Raw genomic sequence first — 18,396 nt, 5'->3', positions numbered from 1 at the left:
GGCTGCTGCGGTTTCTGTTCCTGTCCACCTGCGAGCCAGCGTCTTTTAAAATGAAGTAATAAAGTGTATGTTTTCATAGGTGAGTGCCATCGAAGTTTCTACCTTTTGTTCTATTTTATGGATAGCTTTTTCTGAATTTGATGTGCACCCCTATTGTTTTTCCTGGCTTTCCCCCACTCGGTAATTTTTTTAACTAACCATTGGGCTGTTATCTGTACCTATATGGTAGTGCCACTTTTCCTCATTACGTGTTCTTATAGAAGATGTTGGCTATTATTATTATTTTTATTATTACCCATGCTGATCTGTCATGCTTACACACACCCCCAGCAGTTTCTCCTCTGAGGAAGCCGCGAGTTATCTGGTGGTAGAAACGCGTTGGGTGGTCTGGGGGGTATTATTCTTGCTCTGTGAGCCATTTACCTTTGAGTAGATTACAAATGTGTTACCTATCTTTTTGTCTACCGTATACTCTTGGGCCGGCATTTATCATTGTAGGTGTAAGTGAAGCATTTTACTACACCTTTTTTTTTTTGTGTGTGCTGGTAATGTGTAGGAGCACCAAATTTGTTAAAAGGTAGCAGAGCATTCGACAAATTTTGTGCAGGTACACATTTGCAAAAACTTCGCTCTTCACATACACCAAATACCTAGGCTAAGTCTGGACTGGTGTAGTTTTAGAGACTTTTTGGTGGCTTTTTGTGAAAAGGCTCAGTTCATAAAACCCTTCCATATCATGTGTATTGCCAAAATCAGTGGATTGCAACTTAAAATCAGCAGAAATGTGTAAACCAAAAGACGCAAATAAACCCTGCTTGCGCCTTTTTTGCGCCTTTTCTAGACACAAAAACCAGTCTAAAGACAATGATAAATGTCGGCCATGGTGTCTTGTTTTGGGTCACTCACCTAGGCTATTTTAACCACACTGGTTGTTTCCATGATCTTTTGGAATTTTGGCAATTTATTTTATTCTAAGATAATTAAAAGTCAAGTTTTAAGCACTTCAAGTACATTTTCATTCTATTATATATTAGGTGCATCCTTGTAGTAGGTTATGATGATGAAGCATATTGTAAAGAAAGTTCCTCTATGATATCTTAAAGGGGAATTCTATCAATTTCAATCTATAGTTGCTATGTAGAACAATTTATAGCCTGGTTATCAGATGGTTGATAGATTAAATAGCTGACCAATTTCCCACCCTACATTTGGGTTGTTAGGGTCATACATAGTCTTTGAAATATTACACACTATATGGTATGATAATAATAATAGTCATTGGTTGGTTAATTTACATTACAAACTTCTTATAAAAGGTGTTGACTATTGCAACCAATCAAATAACTGCTTTGAAGTTTGGACTGAAAACTCTTTCGTAGAATTTGTTGGAGACCAATTCCCCCCCCCCCCCCAAAAAAAAAAAAAACTAAAAAAACTCTTGTTCTGGTCTTTGTAACAGGCTCCACAGTTTAACGTTGTGGTCCAAATCTAATAAACCGATCCACACTGGCGCCCTCCTGCCACTTTGCCGCACGTGTAAAGACACCGGTTATTTTTCTTTTGCGCCAGAGGGAAATAAATCATTATTCCCTGATTAGTGGCTAAGGTTAGATGAGAATAAGCAGTAAAGCAGCGAGGATGACTTGTATTAATTGCCCGATGCTGGCTTCCCGGATAATTCTATCAGCAAGTTGGCCACTTGGTAAACTTGCAGGCTTTGATAAAGAGCTGATAAGACCTTTTGTTACATAAAAACATGAGGGACCGAAGCTGTGTCAAGTAAAACGCATCTCATCAGCTTTTCTCTGACATCCCAAATTCATTCCTTATGTAATTGATAATGGCCTTAGCCAATTATTTCACACATTACAATACACAGAGGTCCCTTTTACAGGTTTTGCAGCGCTGTAATTAGCTATGCTAATATCTCCTTTATTGGTCTTAATATTGCGCAACACCTTTTGCCATCCAGGAACCCACAAGAGCCCCATGGCCTGTCAGGATGGCTGATTATTGAGAAGGATAGCTTTAATCAAACATAATTGCAGTTAATTTTTTTTCTCTCCTGCTCTCTGTTGCCAGCATCTAATGCCACGGACTCCTTGATATTCCATTAAATTACAATTAAACAGCCGCCTTTGTTTCTGATTGTCCTAAACAACACCACAAACTTCTGTAGCCGTTTAGAAGAGAGCTGTTTGGTCGTAATTGCTTCCTTGCTCGCAAAGGGCCAATTTACACAATACCCATGTAGAATTTAAACAGCTCATAATCTAATGGATATTACACAGGAGCCTAACACTACAATTAAAATGATTTTCATCAGATAGGGAAGCTTTGGATAATCAGCTTCATAAAAGTAAATATAAATGAACTAATTCATGGCTTAAATACACACATACCGAACGGACTCCGAAATGAGTTTGGATGGCCGAAAGCCACCCAAGTCTACTGGCATCCGGGTAATGTTCGCTGGTGACATTTCTTCACTGAAGGAGCCTTTTTCATCACATCTTACACGTTTTGTCAGGTTTCCAAAGGGAAAATGAATTAGTTGGGAAAATCTGTAACATGAGCCAGGAGGTGACTATAGGGGGTGCTGTCCTACCTCAGCCCCGGAGTCGGAGATGAAGTCATAGGTCCCTAACCCCATAATGGGAGAAAAGTACTATAAGTGATGATTCATAATTGGGGGCCTTGCAACAGATTAGGCATCGGGGGTGTAGAAAGGTTATACTTTAAGACTGTGAAGCTAGCTACACATTTCGGATAGTTGCAAACATTTTGGCAACAGTTATCTTTCCCAATGCCATCCATACACATGTGCGCTTGAAATGGCCAAACATGACTGTTACTGAAAGCTGAAAAAGGAGAAAGCTGCTGCCGGGCTCATCTGATGGCAACTTATCTTCCCTAAGAACAAAAGGAACGGATATGTTGAGTTTTAACATGCCCAAGCCTTCTCTCAGGGCTAGATCGACAGGTTGGGCAGGCTACTGTATATGGCTAGCAGATCAAGAACTTATTTGCTCACTGCTCTCTTTACCCAACTACTGTGGAAGCGGTGCTGTAAATCTAACCACTGGGCCATTTTCTTTCCTTTATTGATAATGCTGAGGTCTCCTTGAGCTTAGGGCTTCTTTTGATGTGTCCTCCAGTAGTCATAAGGGTTCTTCAGTCAGGTGGAGAATAGCTGAAACATAGCGGCCTCTTAAAGCTGGACAGTGACGATTTTTCCACCCTTGGTGTAGCTGTCCAGCAATGCTCTTATTAAACCTGAGAGCTGCAGCTTCTCGTACATTTATTGTTTATTAAATGCTGCGCTCGCTCATTTTCATAAACATGGCTCGGAGGCAGAGGTGCGTTCTCTTAGGGAATTAGAAGACACATGCCCCAACTTGCCATTTTATTATTAGTGGCATCTGCTTCTCCATCAATTACAGGCTTCATCCAGTCTGTTAAGGGGGCCAATTTCTGAATGTAAACAAAGGGCCGCTGTCTGTGCTGGGTTAGGTGAGGTTAGGGCTGCGCTCCACCAAGGTGTTTTGTAAAAGGAAGCTGAAAATGAATATTTTAAAGCTCCGATGGAAAGGAAAAAAAAACGGAAATGTTATGGAAAAGAAAGAGATTAAGGTGTGAGACTAAGGCTGTGTGCACACTGTGTTCTATCTTCCTTTGGGAAAAGATTCCCTTATGTATACCTACAACGGAAGTTCTCAATGCATGCCACCATAGTGACATACATCACTCATTGACTGCGATTACAAAAAATGGATAACAGTGGCTTTGTGCATTGGAAAATGCGGTCAAATCAAGTATGTTTCTTTAAGACAATTGTGGGCATTTTATTGTAATTGATAGTGTACAAATGTATATGTTGTATTATTGTGTGCCTCTTCGTTGCCTGAGCACTTTGTGTGTCGCGTGGAATGGGCTGGCAGGCCGTCATACACAGCAGTGCCACTATACTCAGAGTAGCTAGGCAGCAGGGATGGTAGTTTGTAGAAGGAGGTGCCAGCCTAGGACCAGGTAGAGAGTCACATTGTTGTAAAACTTGTGGCATTGTTGCTAGGAGGGGGCTGCAGGAAGGTCATTTGGCACCAGAAAGGGGAATATGTTTGGCACCAGACTGAGAGAGTGCAGTAGAACTGCTTGTGGTGCCATGGTGAGGCTTGTGTGGACTGTGTGGGCCCCTCTGTGGACTTGTAGCTCATATACAGTGAGAATTACATGCTCTGTGGCCTTCAAAGTGGCCTAAATGTAAATCCATCCTCTTAGTTAGTCAACAGGTCCCTGTTGATGCAAATGGGTTAAAGAAAATTCTTCTGCTGGGTACCGAGAAGGTACAACTGGTACAAGGTAAAGTTAACCTGTGACATGTTAAAATTGGTCTTGATCTGTAAAAATTCTAATTTGGTCCACGTGCGGAACTCTTTAAGAGTGAACTCCATGAGCCACTTCTTAAAAATACTGTACATACAGAGAAACACAAATATATGTACACACATAGAGAAGCACATACATAACAATACACATACATACACTCACAAATATCTATTCACACATGCACACTCCTATGCACAGCACAAATATCTATGGCCCACTGTTGTGAACATTGCAGACTTCTCTAAGTAAGCCATTTCATTGACACTCACACATGGTCATAGTCTTTCCTTCTGTAGAGGAGTAGAGACGCAGCACATAAAGGCCATACTTCAGGCCTGATTTATTCTACCTTCTGTGAAAGATTATGACTCTTTAGGGAAATATAGACAGGGTCAGGGAATTAGTGTACATAATGGTCATTCTGATAATGGGCCAACAGATGCAACAGCAAACATACTGTACGCAATTACGCATAATGCACTAATGACAGGTTGGAATTTGTGTCGTCTTGTCCTCAATTGAGTAACAAATCCATGTTTAGGACTAATATAGAGTTTATTGGTGTTAAAGCCAAAGATTTTCTGACTCTCCGGCTCCTAACAAGAGCATTACATTCTTTGTGTACAGGGGTCTGGGAAAGAGATATGTAAAGGCGGTTGTCAGATATTTTCTAAGAAAAAGCCAATTAAAGGGTAATAGAGCAAAGGATGAGAATTACCATTTGACTTGAAAGAGTGAATCTATTCCACTCCTGTCTCATGCTCCAACAATGGAATTACCACTCAATGAATAACCATGTATTAAGCAGGTTTTACAATTAACTATTCCATTGCCAGAGGGTCTTATTGTGATTAAATAAAATAACTCGCTGGCATATTGCAGATCAGAATACATTACATAAGAGCAAATTAACAAAGGACATAGGTCCCATGAACAGACAAGTCAAAAGACTGATCTGAGCACCTGGAGCATTACAATGTATACTATACTGAGGCCTCATACAATGGTGGACATGGAGTCATTAGTAAGTAATGCCTAGGCCAAAGCTATATCAAAGAGGTACTCCGCTGCTCAGCATTTGGAACAAACTGTTCCAAATGCTGGAGTTGGGAGCTTGTGACATTATAGCCCCGCCCCCTCAATGCAAGTCTATGGGAGGGGGCGTGACGGCCATCACGCCCCCTCCCATAGACTTGCATTGAGTGGGTGGGTGTGACGTCATGAGGTGTCAGGGCTATGACATCACGAGCTCCCGGTGCCGACTCCAGCGTTCTGAACAGTTTGTTCCAAAGGTGAGCAGTGGAGTATCCCTTTAAGCAATGGCTAGGCCCAATTAATATCTAGTACAGTTTAGGCCTAAGTAATATTTAGTACAGTTCAGACTCAAGTAATATCTAGTACAGTTGAGGACCAAATAATGTCTAGTAATGGCTAGTCCTAAGTATCTGTTAATGCTAAGGTCTAAGTAGAATGTAATAAGTAATATCTGGTAATACCTAGGCTCAAGTAGTATTTATTTATTTATTTATTTATTCCTAGGCGCAAGTAATAAATCAATAATGCTTAGGCCCAAATAGTATTTAGTAATGCGTAGGCCTAAGTAATATTTAGTCATTACTAGGCCCAAGTAGTAATTATTAAGGACTATGGCCCAAGTATTATTAAGTAATGCCTAGGTCTAAATAGTATTTAGTAATGCCTATGAAGCGTGAAACTAGTGTTTAGTAATGTTTAGGCCGGAGAAGTATTTAGTAATGCATATGCTCAACTACAGTAGCATTTACAAAATGTCTAGGCTCGAGTTGTTGCTAGTAATGCCTAAGCCCATCATGCCTACATTCAAGAAATAATTAGTAATGTCTTGACCCAAGAAGTACTCATTAATGCCTAGACCTTAGTAGTACCTAGTTCTGCCTAGGCCCAGAAAGTATCTAGTCTCAAGTAATATCTATTAATGCCCAGGCCCAGCACTGAAACAAGTATTGATAAAGCTCCATCTGCATTCCTAATGACTTTCTCTAATTCCAGTAGATGGTGGAACTGTTTATGAGATAAGTGGATCTCCACAGTAGCTTGTGAAAGGTGTATAAACCGATTATAAAAGGGAGAATTATGGCTGCAGGCCTAATGTATAGAGAGGTTTATGTCACTTATAAGTGGTTTAAAATGCTTGCAGATTTTTTTTTTCTTTTTCCTCTAAGAGCCAGTAACATGATTTAATCAGATAGGCACCGTGGCTTGTTCCATGCATAAGGCAGGGGCTTAAGAGCAGACACATTTGCAGAGGAACCACTTTTACTAGCTTCTCGGAGACATGACATTTGTTCAGCAGATTAGCCAGGTTGTAATGTGTGGCATAATTGCACTGTGCGGATGTCCCAGAAGTGAAAACCTAATTGCTTGACAGGACTATAACTTTGAGGCACGTTCTCACCTTGTTAGGTCCTTTTTCTGATGCAGTTCAAATGAAGTCTGGCCGCAGGTGTGCCTAATTTACCTCGCAACAGAACGAGCGCTGTGTAATTGCAGGGTAGTAGTTAGGAGAAATTGGTGGGTGGAATATCAAGTGACTTACTGTACACCGATGGCATATGGGTGTTTTTTTTGTGCCATTGTTAGGGCAGATGAGCAGAAGTTTGCTTTGTAATAAATTACCGCAGAAATTCAGAATGTATAATATTGGAAGAAAAAAAAAAAAGATTTCTTCGAACGTATACCTTTTGTGCTCTGTACGAAAAACAAAAATTATTAATAGAATAAAATTGTATTATTATTATTATTATGTATTTTAATAACCTGCTGTTATAACCTTTATCACTTTTTAATAATAGATTTCTATCTGAAAAGTGTTCTCAATTGATAAAATGTTGTGTTTTTATGAAAATCTGTACTCATGGGATTGTTACTGAGGTCTGACAACTTTATTTGGGGCCCCCATACTCTTTAGCAAAAAATCAGACTATCTTGCCGATTTCGGTGGGACCAGCCGACTCTAATCTGTATGGGGGCCTCCCGTCTCGGACGGATGATGTTGGGGAGATAAGGGTCGGGTTCACCGCATTACAACTGCCTGGCCATATGGTTTACTGGGATGTAAGCTGAAGCCAGGGCCATTATTACCCCTCTGAACTGAATGCTCATGCGTGGGGTGAAAGGAGGAATGTTTTGCCAACAGCTGTTATATGGGTATAGGCACTTTATGGCCTTAACGGGTTGTCCAGGATAGGAAAAAAGGGTCTGCTTTTCCCCCAGTAAAACTGCTCATCTATGTCCATTGTGTTTGAGAATCTTACATTTACTGCATGCTAAAGGCTTTCCTCTCTATTTCTCTCTTTCCGTAGATTCTTCCTAAAGTTTTTCCTCAAGTGTAATCAGAACTGCCTGAAGAATGCCGGGAATCCAAGAGATATGCGACGATTCCAGGTACTCTGATGGAGACAGCCTGGCACTGTGACTCTATGACAACTTTCCTGTTGAATGTAAAGATGCTGGAGGAATGATGGTTTTGAAGATATTAGAGGATTCATGTCTGATCTGGCTAGTTTTGGCAGGATGGGCATTAGTCTTCTTGTCCATTGGTATAAATAATTAAAAGTTAATTTTTATGATTGCTAAAACATCTAATATTTTATCTTCTGTCTATGGGCCTTCACAATTTCCAATAGGATTTCAATTAGGTTAAAGGGGTACTCCGCTGCTCCGGAGCTGGCGCCGGGAGCTCGTGATGTCATAGCCCCGTCCCCTCATAACATCACGCACCGCCCCTCCATGCAAGTCTAAGGGAGGGGGCGTGACAGCTGTCAAACCCACTCCCATAGACTTGCATTGAGGGGGCAGGTCATGACATTTTGAGGGGCGGGGCTATGACATCACGAGCTCCCAGCGCCGGCCCCAGCGTTCAGAACAATTTGTTCCAAACGCTGAGCAGTGGAGGGGTACTCCACTGCTCAGTGTTTGGAACAGACTGTTCCAAACGCTGGAGCCAGTGCCGGGAGCTTGTGACATCATAGCCCCGTCCCCTCATAATATCACGCCCCGCCCCTCCATTCAAGTCTAAGGGAGTGGGCGTGACAGCTGTCACGCCCCCTCCCATAGACTTGCATTGAGGGGGCGGGACATGACATCACGAGCTCCCGATGCCGACTCCAGCGTTCGGAACAGTTTGTTGCAAACGCTGAGCAGTGGAGTACCCCTTTAACTTATCCTAAAAAGCATGTAATGGTCCAATGATTAAAAAAAATAAAAAAATAGTCCTGTATCCTAGAAGTTGATTGGTTAAAAATGTTAAATTGGTCATACATGTTGGATAGCTTTTGGCCAAAAGTTTGGTTGACCATTAACAATCTCTCCAGACCTCTTTATTACACATACGTACATGTTTTCAGTGGGGGAACAGAAGTAACCTGCTGCCTCTAGTGGCAGTTTGGTCTAATGTGTATATGGCCATTTCTAGGTCTTCGTATGATGATAGCCTACACATTAGTTGGTTCACTGGTATCATGACTGGTCAACGTGACTGGACGTGAATCATATCAATTGTTGCATAAGCCAGTCACCATATTTCGAGAAATATTTATTGTTAATTGAGTTCAATCAGACTACGCAGTAGTGGGAGCCCTTGAGCGTTTCCCCTTATTTTTCACTATCCAGTTCATTTGTTTTATGTATCTTGGGTCAAACTATACACACATCTATATACATGGCATGCCTGAATACTGGGATTAGAGCTCTTTCCAGGAATTCCGCAAGCTGTCATGAATTATAGAGTGCATATGGGCTTTGGTGTTTAATAGTTAGATATGCCTCAAGTGTTCCTGGTGAGGCTCACAAAAGAATAGAGGGTCTACTCAAGTAGTGCACCTGTATATTCTGTTCAGAGATCATTAAGATCATTTAGGAAGATTAGCCCCTTTAGTTCTCAATAGGCACTACTTTCAAGGGTGTTTAGCATGGAGGATGTGCCTAAAAGACTGAAAAGTCTATTTACAATAAACAAAAGCCAAATCTATAGAACTATGAAGTGGATCAAGGATCCTTTCCTTGTCATAAGTGAACTAACATAGTGAAGAGCCTCTACATGCTATATAAGCTACTGTTCACACAGCCTCAAATACTATTATTGTACATTTAGATCTCTACTGACCCAAATGGTACTCATTCCAATAGATTTTATTGAAACTGCTATAGGTTAAAGGGTTACTCCGGAGGGATTTCTTTTTTTTTTAAATCAACTGGTGCCAGAAAGTTATACAGATTTGTAAATTATTTCTATAAAAAATTCTTAGGCCTTCCAGTACTTATCAGCTGCTGTATGCTCCAGAAGAGGTTGTGTAGCTCTTTCCAGTCTGACCACAGTTCTCTCTGCTGCCACCTTTGTCTATGTCAGGAACTGTCCAGAGCAGGAGCAAATCCCCATAGTGAAACTCTCATGCTCCAGACAATTCCTGACACGGGCAGAGGGTGCAGCAGAGAGCACTGTGGTCAGACTAGAAAGAACCACACAACTTTGTCTGGTGCGTACAGCAGCTGATAAGTACTGGAAGGATTAAGATTTTTAATAGAAGTAATTTACAAATCTGTATAACTTTCTGGCACCAGTTGATTTTATAATTTTTTTTCCTGGGGAGCACCCCTTTAACTCTAGCCGCAAAAGTTTCTTATTGATATACAGCTTGGGACCTGATTCCAGAAATTAAGGAAAGGAATGGGAATAGGGGATGGTGACATGCACCAGAAACTCATGCTTGCCAACATTTGAAATCTCAAAATCAGGACATTTAAAGGGGTACTCTCGTGGAAATATATATATATATTTTTTTATCAACTGGTGCCAGAAAGTTAAACAGATTTGTAAATGACTTCTATTAAAAAATCTTAATCCTTTCAGTACTTATTAGCAGCTGTATACTACAGAGGAAATTCTTTTCTTTTTAGATTTCTTTACTGTCACGACCACAGTGCTCTCTGCTAACACCTCTGTCCATGTCAGGAACTGCCCCGAGCAGGAGAAAATCCCAGTAGCAAACATATGCTGCTCTAGACAGTTCCTAAAATGGACAGAGGTGTCAGCAGAGTGCACTGTGGTCGTAAAAGAAAAGAAATCCCAAAAGAAAAAAAAATTCCTCTGTCGTATACAGCAGCTGATAAGTGCTGGAAGGATTAAGATTTTTTTTATTAGAAGCCATTTACAAATCTGTTTAACTTTATGGCACCGGTTGACTAAAAAAAAGTTTTCCACCAGAGTACCCCTTTAAACCCACCCCTGGAACCTCCCCCCCCCCTCCTAAATTGGACCATTTGTAGTACAGTTGACAAAAACTCACACATTTCAAGGGCCTGATTCCCAGATTATTTTCCTAAAATTAGGACCTTTGGCAAGCATCAATTACAAATTATCATGTTTTATTGGCCCGTATGGATAGCGAAATACACGATTAAGGTAGAGGGAGGAATGCCATAGGTTTACCACTGGTATGGCATTAAAAAACAATCTATTATAAGTGACCCCTGGCAAACCCAAACAGACAGAATGCAATAAAATATTGTTTACTCATAGCGGTTACGGCTACAAATCACTTTTATTGTTCATATCATGTATGGAGACGTCTGTTTTTATGCCTTAGGTTTTATTCCCTGTCTGTGTGTTTATATATATATATATATATATATATATATATATATATATATATATATATTACGGTTAGGACTTCTAAAAAAAAAAAAAATCAACTCTATTCTTCACAACACTTCAGCGGGCCTCCATTTCTCATAGTTCTCGGCTTCAAGTGCCATTGGTAATATTGATCCATGGGAGCCGAGCAGAAGGTCAAGCCTGGGATGACTAAAAGTCTCCTCTTTGTCTTCCTGATAAGTGCGAGAAGCATCACTCAAAGGCGATTCTGCGGTCAGTGCTGGGACTAGTAGTTACCGAATGACAACGCTGGATCCTTCCAGATGGGTTTTTCTATGCCTTAATTTTCAATTGCATTAGAGAACCCGACATAGCCAAATGCATCATAATAAACCTATATTTAGCCTCAGTGAGACTGTATTACCCAGCTACCAACCCCATAGAGTTAATATGGAACAAACGTCTTTTTTTTTTTTTTTTTTTTCACTGAACTTGTTATTTTCCCTTGGTGACTGACCTATATATAAATTGACACAGCAAAGACAGTCATGTTTTCTCCCTGGCTTTTTTTCTTTCCTCCTCCTGCCCCTGTGTTTTTATACAGTGTAGAGTGGAGGAGGACTGAAACGCGCTGTACACTTTAGTATGGAAAGCAGGTGTCCTGTATTTTGTACAGCAATGTAATTCACTATAGCAACGCTGCACGCAGTCTCCTGACCTCTCTCAAATCTTCGGCTTGACTTACAAGGCTTGTTTTTTTTATTTATTTATTTTTTTCTGTTTTCTTTTTGACTTTTAATTAGGTGCTTTTTGTAGATAAATTCCACGCTCGCAAAAATAGAATGGAATGGAATAAGCAATGTAAACAATTTCCTCAGAGTGTGTCGTTATGCAGACCCTGGGAGTTGCAAAACTACAACTCCCAGCATGCCCGGACAGCCAAAGGCTGTCCGGGCATGCTGAGAGTTGTAGTTTTGCAACAGCTGGAGGCACACTGTTTGGAAAGGAACTGCCCTAGGTAATATACTCTAGTATAATTCTGGCACTAGTTGGAACTCAGTAGTGCCGAATTATCCGATTTAGTGGATTACTGGACAGATAGACAGAAAAAGATGTAATGTATAACAAGGCCATGTTCACATAGTAGAATGCGGTGGAAAAATTCCCGCTTGGAAATTTCGTTGCAGCAAAGTCCCAATGTTTTCAATGGGATTCTGCTGCACTGTGCACAGCGCCACATTTCCGGGTTGAAAACATCTGACACACGAAGATGGCACATTTCAGACCGGTCCTAGCGCCGATGAGTCGGCGCCTGCCATGGATGGAATGTCCGGACGGAATTTTACCAGCCGGATATTTTGCAAATATTACGCAGTGTGAACATGGCCCAATAGTCTAGAACCTTAAAGGGGTATTCCCCTGGAAAACATTTTTGTTTTTTTATTTAAATCAACTGGTGCCAGAAAGTTAAAAAGATTTGTAAATTACATTTGTTTTAAAAATGTTAACCCTTCCAGTACTTTTCAGCTGCTGTATGCTCCACAGGAAGTTCTTTTCTTTTTGAATTTCCTTTCTGTCTGACCACAGTGCTCTCTGCTAACGCCTTTGTCCATGTCAGCCACTGTCCAGAGCAGGAGAGATTTGTTCTGGGTATTTTCTCCTTCTCTGGACAGTTCCTAAAATGGACAGAGGTGTCAGCAGAGAGCACTGTGGTCCGACAGAAAGGAAATTCAAAAAGAAAAAAGAACTTTCTGTGGAGCATACAGCAGCTGAAAAGTACTGGAAGGGTTAACATTTTTAAAACAAATGTAATTTACAAATCTTTTTAACTTTCTGGCACCAGTTGATATAAAAAAAATGTTTTCCAGGGGAGTGCCCCTTTAAAGAAGGTTATACAGGATAAAAATAAATAAATAAATGAAAGAAAACATAGCTGCTTTCTTTCAAAAACAGCACCGCTCCCGTCCTCAGGCTGTGTGTGGTATTGCCACTCGACTTAATTCACTTCAATGGAACTAAGCTTCCATACTACACAAAAACTGAGGCCAAGAGTGCCGCTGTTTCTGGGAGAAAGAGCTATTTTTTTTTAAACTTATTTTGGATAACGCCTTTAAGCAAACCCCAAATAGAATATGAATATAAAATTTACACAATTTAAAATATTTGCAAGACGAACATAGTATTAGTGCAGTGCATGTGACATATCTGTTGTACTGTAATATCTACTTCATTATGTAAAATAGTAAGTACAGCTATATGATAGCACAGACTATAAACCAGTGTACTGTCTTTGTTCCCCTGGTACACTTGTTGAACGGTTAGTGAGAGTGCACCACATATGGCACATATGGATCCATATGGCTCTTTGCAGCTTATGCCCCCCCCCAACAAGGTAATCTTAAGTGACAGCTTTTTTACAGTGTTAATAATGACATAAACTAAATTAAACCTATTGATCTTCAAAAAAAAAAAAAAAAAAAAGAAACTTTCTTTACTTAACACCTACCAGTCTAATACCTACAGTGCTCAAAGGTGAAAAAAAAATGCACTGGATTATTATTTCTCAGGAATAATGTATTGTTACAGGGCTATATTTTATGTACTAAAAGAATGTAGTCTGCATGTTCTGTTTTCTATAAGAATAGGTAGCTATAGAAGTGTACCTGAAAAGGAGAACAAACCTAATATAACACTAGCCAATGTAATCTGTGAATCAAATGCTTATCTCCTAAGTACCTTTAGTACTAATGGGTGAAAAATGACATTCAGGAAGTTGTAGTTTTACACACGAAAGTCTTTTTTTTACCAAGTTCTCTAAAATAATAAGTGATTGCATTATATTTACATGCCAAGAGCAGCATTCACTTCTTATCTGGGCAAAAACATACTCATACATATAGTATACATCAAGCAATATCATAGTAAGATCCACATTGCCATCTAACTCTAAACATTCGCTGTTATTATTATATTTTGACTTGGCTGTGAAGGTTTAAATTAGACAATCTGAAACCTGAACTATTGTAATCATTCCAGAGTTCTCATATTAACTTGCACTTGTTGTTATCTGAAACCCCAAAGTCCATTTTGGAATTATGTCAACATGTGGAGGCATCTGCAGACCTAAAAAGATGTAATTCCCAGCCTAGTCTGATCCCAGCCATAGAACCATTTCCAGGATATATTGTTACATGAAGCTGGTCTAGGTGTTATTGGTTAACAAGGTTGTGATGTGTAAGTACGCTCCTGCCTTAAGTTGCTCTGCTGTGAAGCAGCTGGAGTATAAGAGGGCCCTATCCATCATTTCTTCTATGGCCGCACTCTGAACCTGAGCTGCAAGAATAGGACTCTTTCAGTCTAATATAAAGAAGGAAATTCCGTTGACATACCAGGGTCAATCACCATCCAAATGAACTTGAGAATGGATACTTTTCATGGGATGAAAACACTTTCGCTATTCATTTTCCATTCAAGCTTTTCATATGCAAAAACATCATTATTGCCTGGTAAATGTAATCATAGAATTGACAGATGTCTTCAGCCTAATAGAAAGGCTTCAGATTATTTTTTGATGGGTAAAAATGTTTTGATTTGTAGCAATATTTTTTTTTAATTTTTTATCCCTGCATAAAAAGGAGTTTTTGAACATTTCCGCAGTTGAAGAGAACACACGCCTAACATGAGCCTCTATATAAAAATAGCTGACTATAGAGGAATACTGTAAAATTTACGAAAATCAAATATGTTCTGGGTTAACTGTATGATAAATATACTAATTTATTGATATTCAACAGTGGGTGACTTGGTAGTGAGCCACATAATGGGGGTCTAACTGCCACTTGTGTTAAGGGATACTATAAAAAGAGTTAAAATAGGGTTGCTATGCTACTTTATTCCACCGTCCCCAGCCCCTAAATCAAGAAGGTGTTGTTTTCTGGGGGCACATGGCAAAAATTTCCCCAAGTGCAGAATAGTCTGGAGATTTTTTCCACTAAGGGCAGAATGGCCTTGTTTCCTCACCCACCACTATTGGGTAAACTTTGCCACATAATAACAAAGAAGATATGAAGAAATAGGACCAGGCCTCCTCTTTCCCAGGGCCTTGTCTTTCACTCTCCCACGTGGTCCTCCTATATGTTGAGGAGGAACTCTGAGTCCAACTCTAAGCTCAACCCAAGTCCCATACCAATCATGGTGGTTGACTTTTTGTTATTTAAAACCTAGTAAAAAGTTTTCAGCCATATGGTATGTAATACAGTAAAACGATACTTCTTTATTAGAGTCAGCATAGTCCCAGCCATAGACATTGGTATTAATGCCATTTTTTTTTATTTTGGCAAGTCCTACCTTAATTAGTCAGACATTTGACTATTTAGCAAATGGTTTGCTTAATAGAATGCTGTCATTTTTCTTTATTTTTCAGGTCGTTGTATCAACAACAGTCAATGTGGATGGTCATGTGTTGGCCGTCTCAGACAACATGTTCGTACACAACAATTCCAAACATGGAAGGCGGGCCCGCCGCCTTGACCCCTCAGAAGGTACGGCTCCTTCTTATCTGGAAAATGGTAGGCATACATTTACATGTCCTTTTTTTCCTTTGCAATGCTTTTTTTTATACATCAAACTTTATTTTGACTACACAACGTTGCATCTATTTTTCCACCTCAATTCATTGATCAACAGACAGATGGAGAAAATCACCCTTTTTAGCCCAACGAAGATCCAACGTGGAATTTTCTAACAATTATTTTAATCCATTTTTCTTTCAGCTCAAATTATTTCAAACCAGTTTTTACCATTTACCTCCAATCCTTTAATTTTTTTTTTTAAGCATTCTTTTTTTTTTTTTTTTTTGTTCATAGTTTGGCTTCAGCTTTTTTTGCAGTTTGATTTCATTTGATATTATTTTTGTTGCTGGTCACGGACATAAGGTACATTCCTAAAAGTTCATGTGAGCATTTGTAAATGGTTTTTGGAAACGTATTACCAAATCTCAAAGGAATTTACTATGAGGTCAACTTCCTGCCACTGGGTCCTGCAGATGGGAAGCTGCAGAAAGTCAATGCAAAATAAAAAAATAAAAAAAAATTATGCATGTGAAATTAACTGATGCATGAGAATAACATAGAGTGGCCGAACTGCATAGGACGTGGCATAGTAAGGTGATAAAAAGCGATTCAAAGGGAGGATTTGCATACGAGATGAAATAGCTTAGATGGTTAAGTGTAACATGATGATTTAGATATCAGAATAAGATCACAATTTACAATCTGCTTTGCTGCTCAAAAATAAACTAATTTGTTTTTCTGCAATAATGACTAAGGTAAAAGAGAACAAAATATAATAATTAGAGGTTGCCCTGAGCCCAAGAGTCATTATAGCATATGACGTATTGTTTATCCCTTTCATATGTACTGAAGATAGGTGTATGTTTTGCCTAGCAACCAGCACTAATGAGGTTCACAATTAAGAAGGTTGGATCCTCTCTCCTACTCGTCTTCTTCCCCAGGGAGACAGAACTGGCAACATTATAGGTTCAAGTTAGCAAGCTCAGCCCTGTGGTGCTAGGTTTTGGTAGAGGTCCAAGCTCTTCCTCCTCTCTAATGAGCTATTATGATGTTAGCAAAACACAAGTATTTATTTTTGTAAGCTGTACAAAAACTATCTGACTGTAAGCAGAAATTGATTTGTGTTTTGTAAAATAAAGAGAATTTCTTTTCACATCTATTGTTTGGCAAACGGAAAAAAAATTGGATTGTCCCGGAGACTAAGAGTAGATTGTTTTATCTTCTTCACTGCTGTAAAGATCTTTGCACAGAACAATAGGCTGAATGGAGAAAAACATGCAATGGGCACAAGTTAAAAAAGAAATAAATAATAAAGTTAGAAAAAATTCAATTAAATGGAAAATTGGAAATCATTGTTTAAAAAAATAAAAAAAGAAATAAAAAAAGAAAATAACACAATTAAAAGAAAATAAATAAATAAAATTAAAAACCAAATGACCCAGTCCATATGTGACACTGTAAGCGAGGGTCAATGGGTTAAAAATAATTGCGAATAAAAGTTTTACCATGAAATCGCCATGTGTGCTCATCTAGAAGCACGCTAAATATATTAATAATAATAATAATATGTACATGCATGAATCGTCCCCCTGCTAACACCTCATTATCCAATAATCTAATGTTCACCAGCAGCATATATACACTCAACCAAGACCATTTCCAAGTAAACTAATTCCCCCTGCTGTTCCAATGGACGTCTGCCATGGAATATCTTCTGTCCTCGCAAAGCATGGCAAATTATTGCAGTGGTGAAAATGAAGCAAGAAAAAAAAATGGAAAAAAAAAATGACAAAAGAAGGAAATTTTTATATTTCACAATGTTATTTTTCCCCCCTTCCTCGTCACTTTTTAACAGAAATCACATACTAATAGTATAAACCTTAAGCAACTTCTATCACAGCACCACCAGGCCTGCAGCACAGAACTGATTTGCATGCCAAGTACTTGTAATGCAGTTAGGTTTATGCAATAATGACAACTGAATCCAGGCTGCAGGGTTTTAGTGAGTTAAAGGGAACAGATGGCCCTAAGAGAGGTAAAAGGTATAATCCTATCAGCTGGAGTATCAGCCAGCCATCTGGACATCCTAAGCACAATTACAAGACATTTTAGCAGGCAGAACAAAGGAGTCTTCATGAGGCAAGATTAGGCCTGTTTGAGTGTCTCAATATTGTGAATTCAGAAAAAGGTGACAAATTCTGTGATATTACTCCAGAGAGTTGGCTGATTAATCAAAACTGCTATAATGAAGATGTTTACTAATAATAAAAAAAGAAATCTTGATCCGGCTGTAAAACAACAAGGCAAAAACATCTAAAACATTGTGCAAAAACATCTAAAACATTTTTTGTTGTTCTTTCCCCCGGAAAATCGATGGCCCAATATTGGCGTTAGTGTTATTTTTCTTTCAATTCGGACGATGGCATGGAGTAAAATACGACAAATCTTCTAAAACATAATTAATGAGCATTAAATAAGCTGGAGACACCTACTGGATATCAAAGCTACTCCCTTAATAATTAGCAAAAAAGTAAATAAATAAATAAAGAGAAATAAAAAACACAGTGCTTTCGAGTTTTAATGATATAGTTGTGGCATTCTACACAAGAGGTTGAGACAAGTTAGGATCAGGCTCCATGTGTGTGGGTTGTGCTTTCAACACCCTAACACAGAGCCTTGGGATATGAACGCTTTGCCTTTTTTCCCCCCACTGCTCAGTTTCTAGCCTCTGTTTAAGTGTATTGTGCACGTATATCATTAGATCTCTAACACTGTCTGTGTAATTCATTTTGCTATGGTTCTCATAGA

At 39.2% G+C, this 18,396-nt stretch overlaps 1 protein-coding gene across 23 annotated transcripts in view; it reads left to right on the top strand.

Annotated features, from left to right (window-relative positions):
* EBF3 (EBF transcription factor 3) overlaps positions 1–18,396 on the top strand; it is a 160,392-nt gene that overhangs the window by 96,414 nt on the left and 45,582 nt on the right. For 16 of the 23 annotated variants that reach the window (XM_056528930.1, XM_056528929.1, XM_056528928.1 and 13 more), the window contains exons 7-8: positions 7,728–7,809; positions 15,441–15,585. In XM_056528930.1, the coding sequence (XP_056384905.1) occupies positions 7,728–7,809; positions 15,441–15,585 (227 nt within the window). The remainder of the gene's footprint in view (positions 1–7,727; positions 7,810–15,440; positions 15,586–18,396) is intronic. The other 7 variants (XM_056528932.1, XM_056528934.1, XM_056528939.1 and 4 more) reach the window with 1 other exon arrangement.

This window comes from Hyla sarda, chromosome 7 (assembly GCF_029499605.1).
Source record: "Hyla sarda isolate aHylSar1 chromosome 7, aHylSar1.hap1, whole genome shotgun sequence".
NCBI classification, from domain to species: Eukaryota; Metazoa; Chordata; class Amphibia; order Anura; family Hylidae; genus Hyla; species Hyla sarda.
This window is presented reverse-complemented; position numbering and strand designations above follow the sequence as displayed.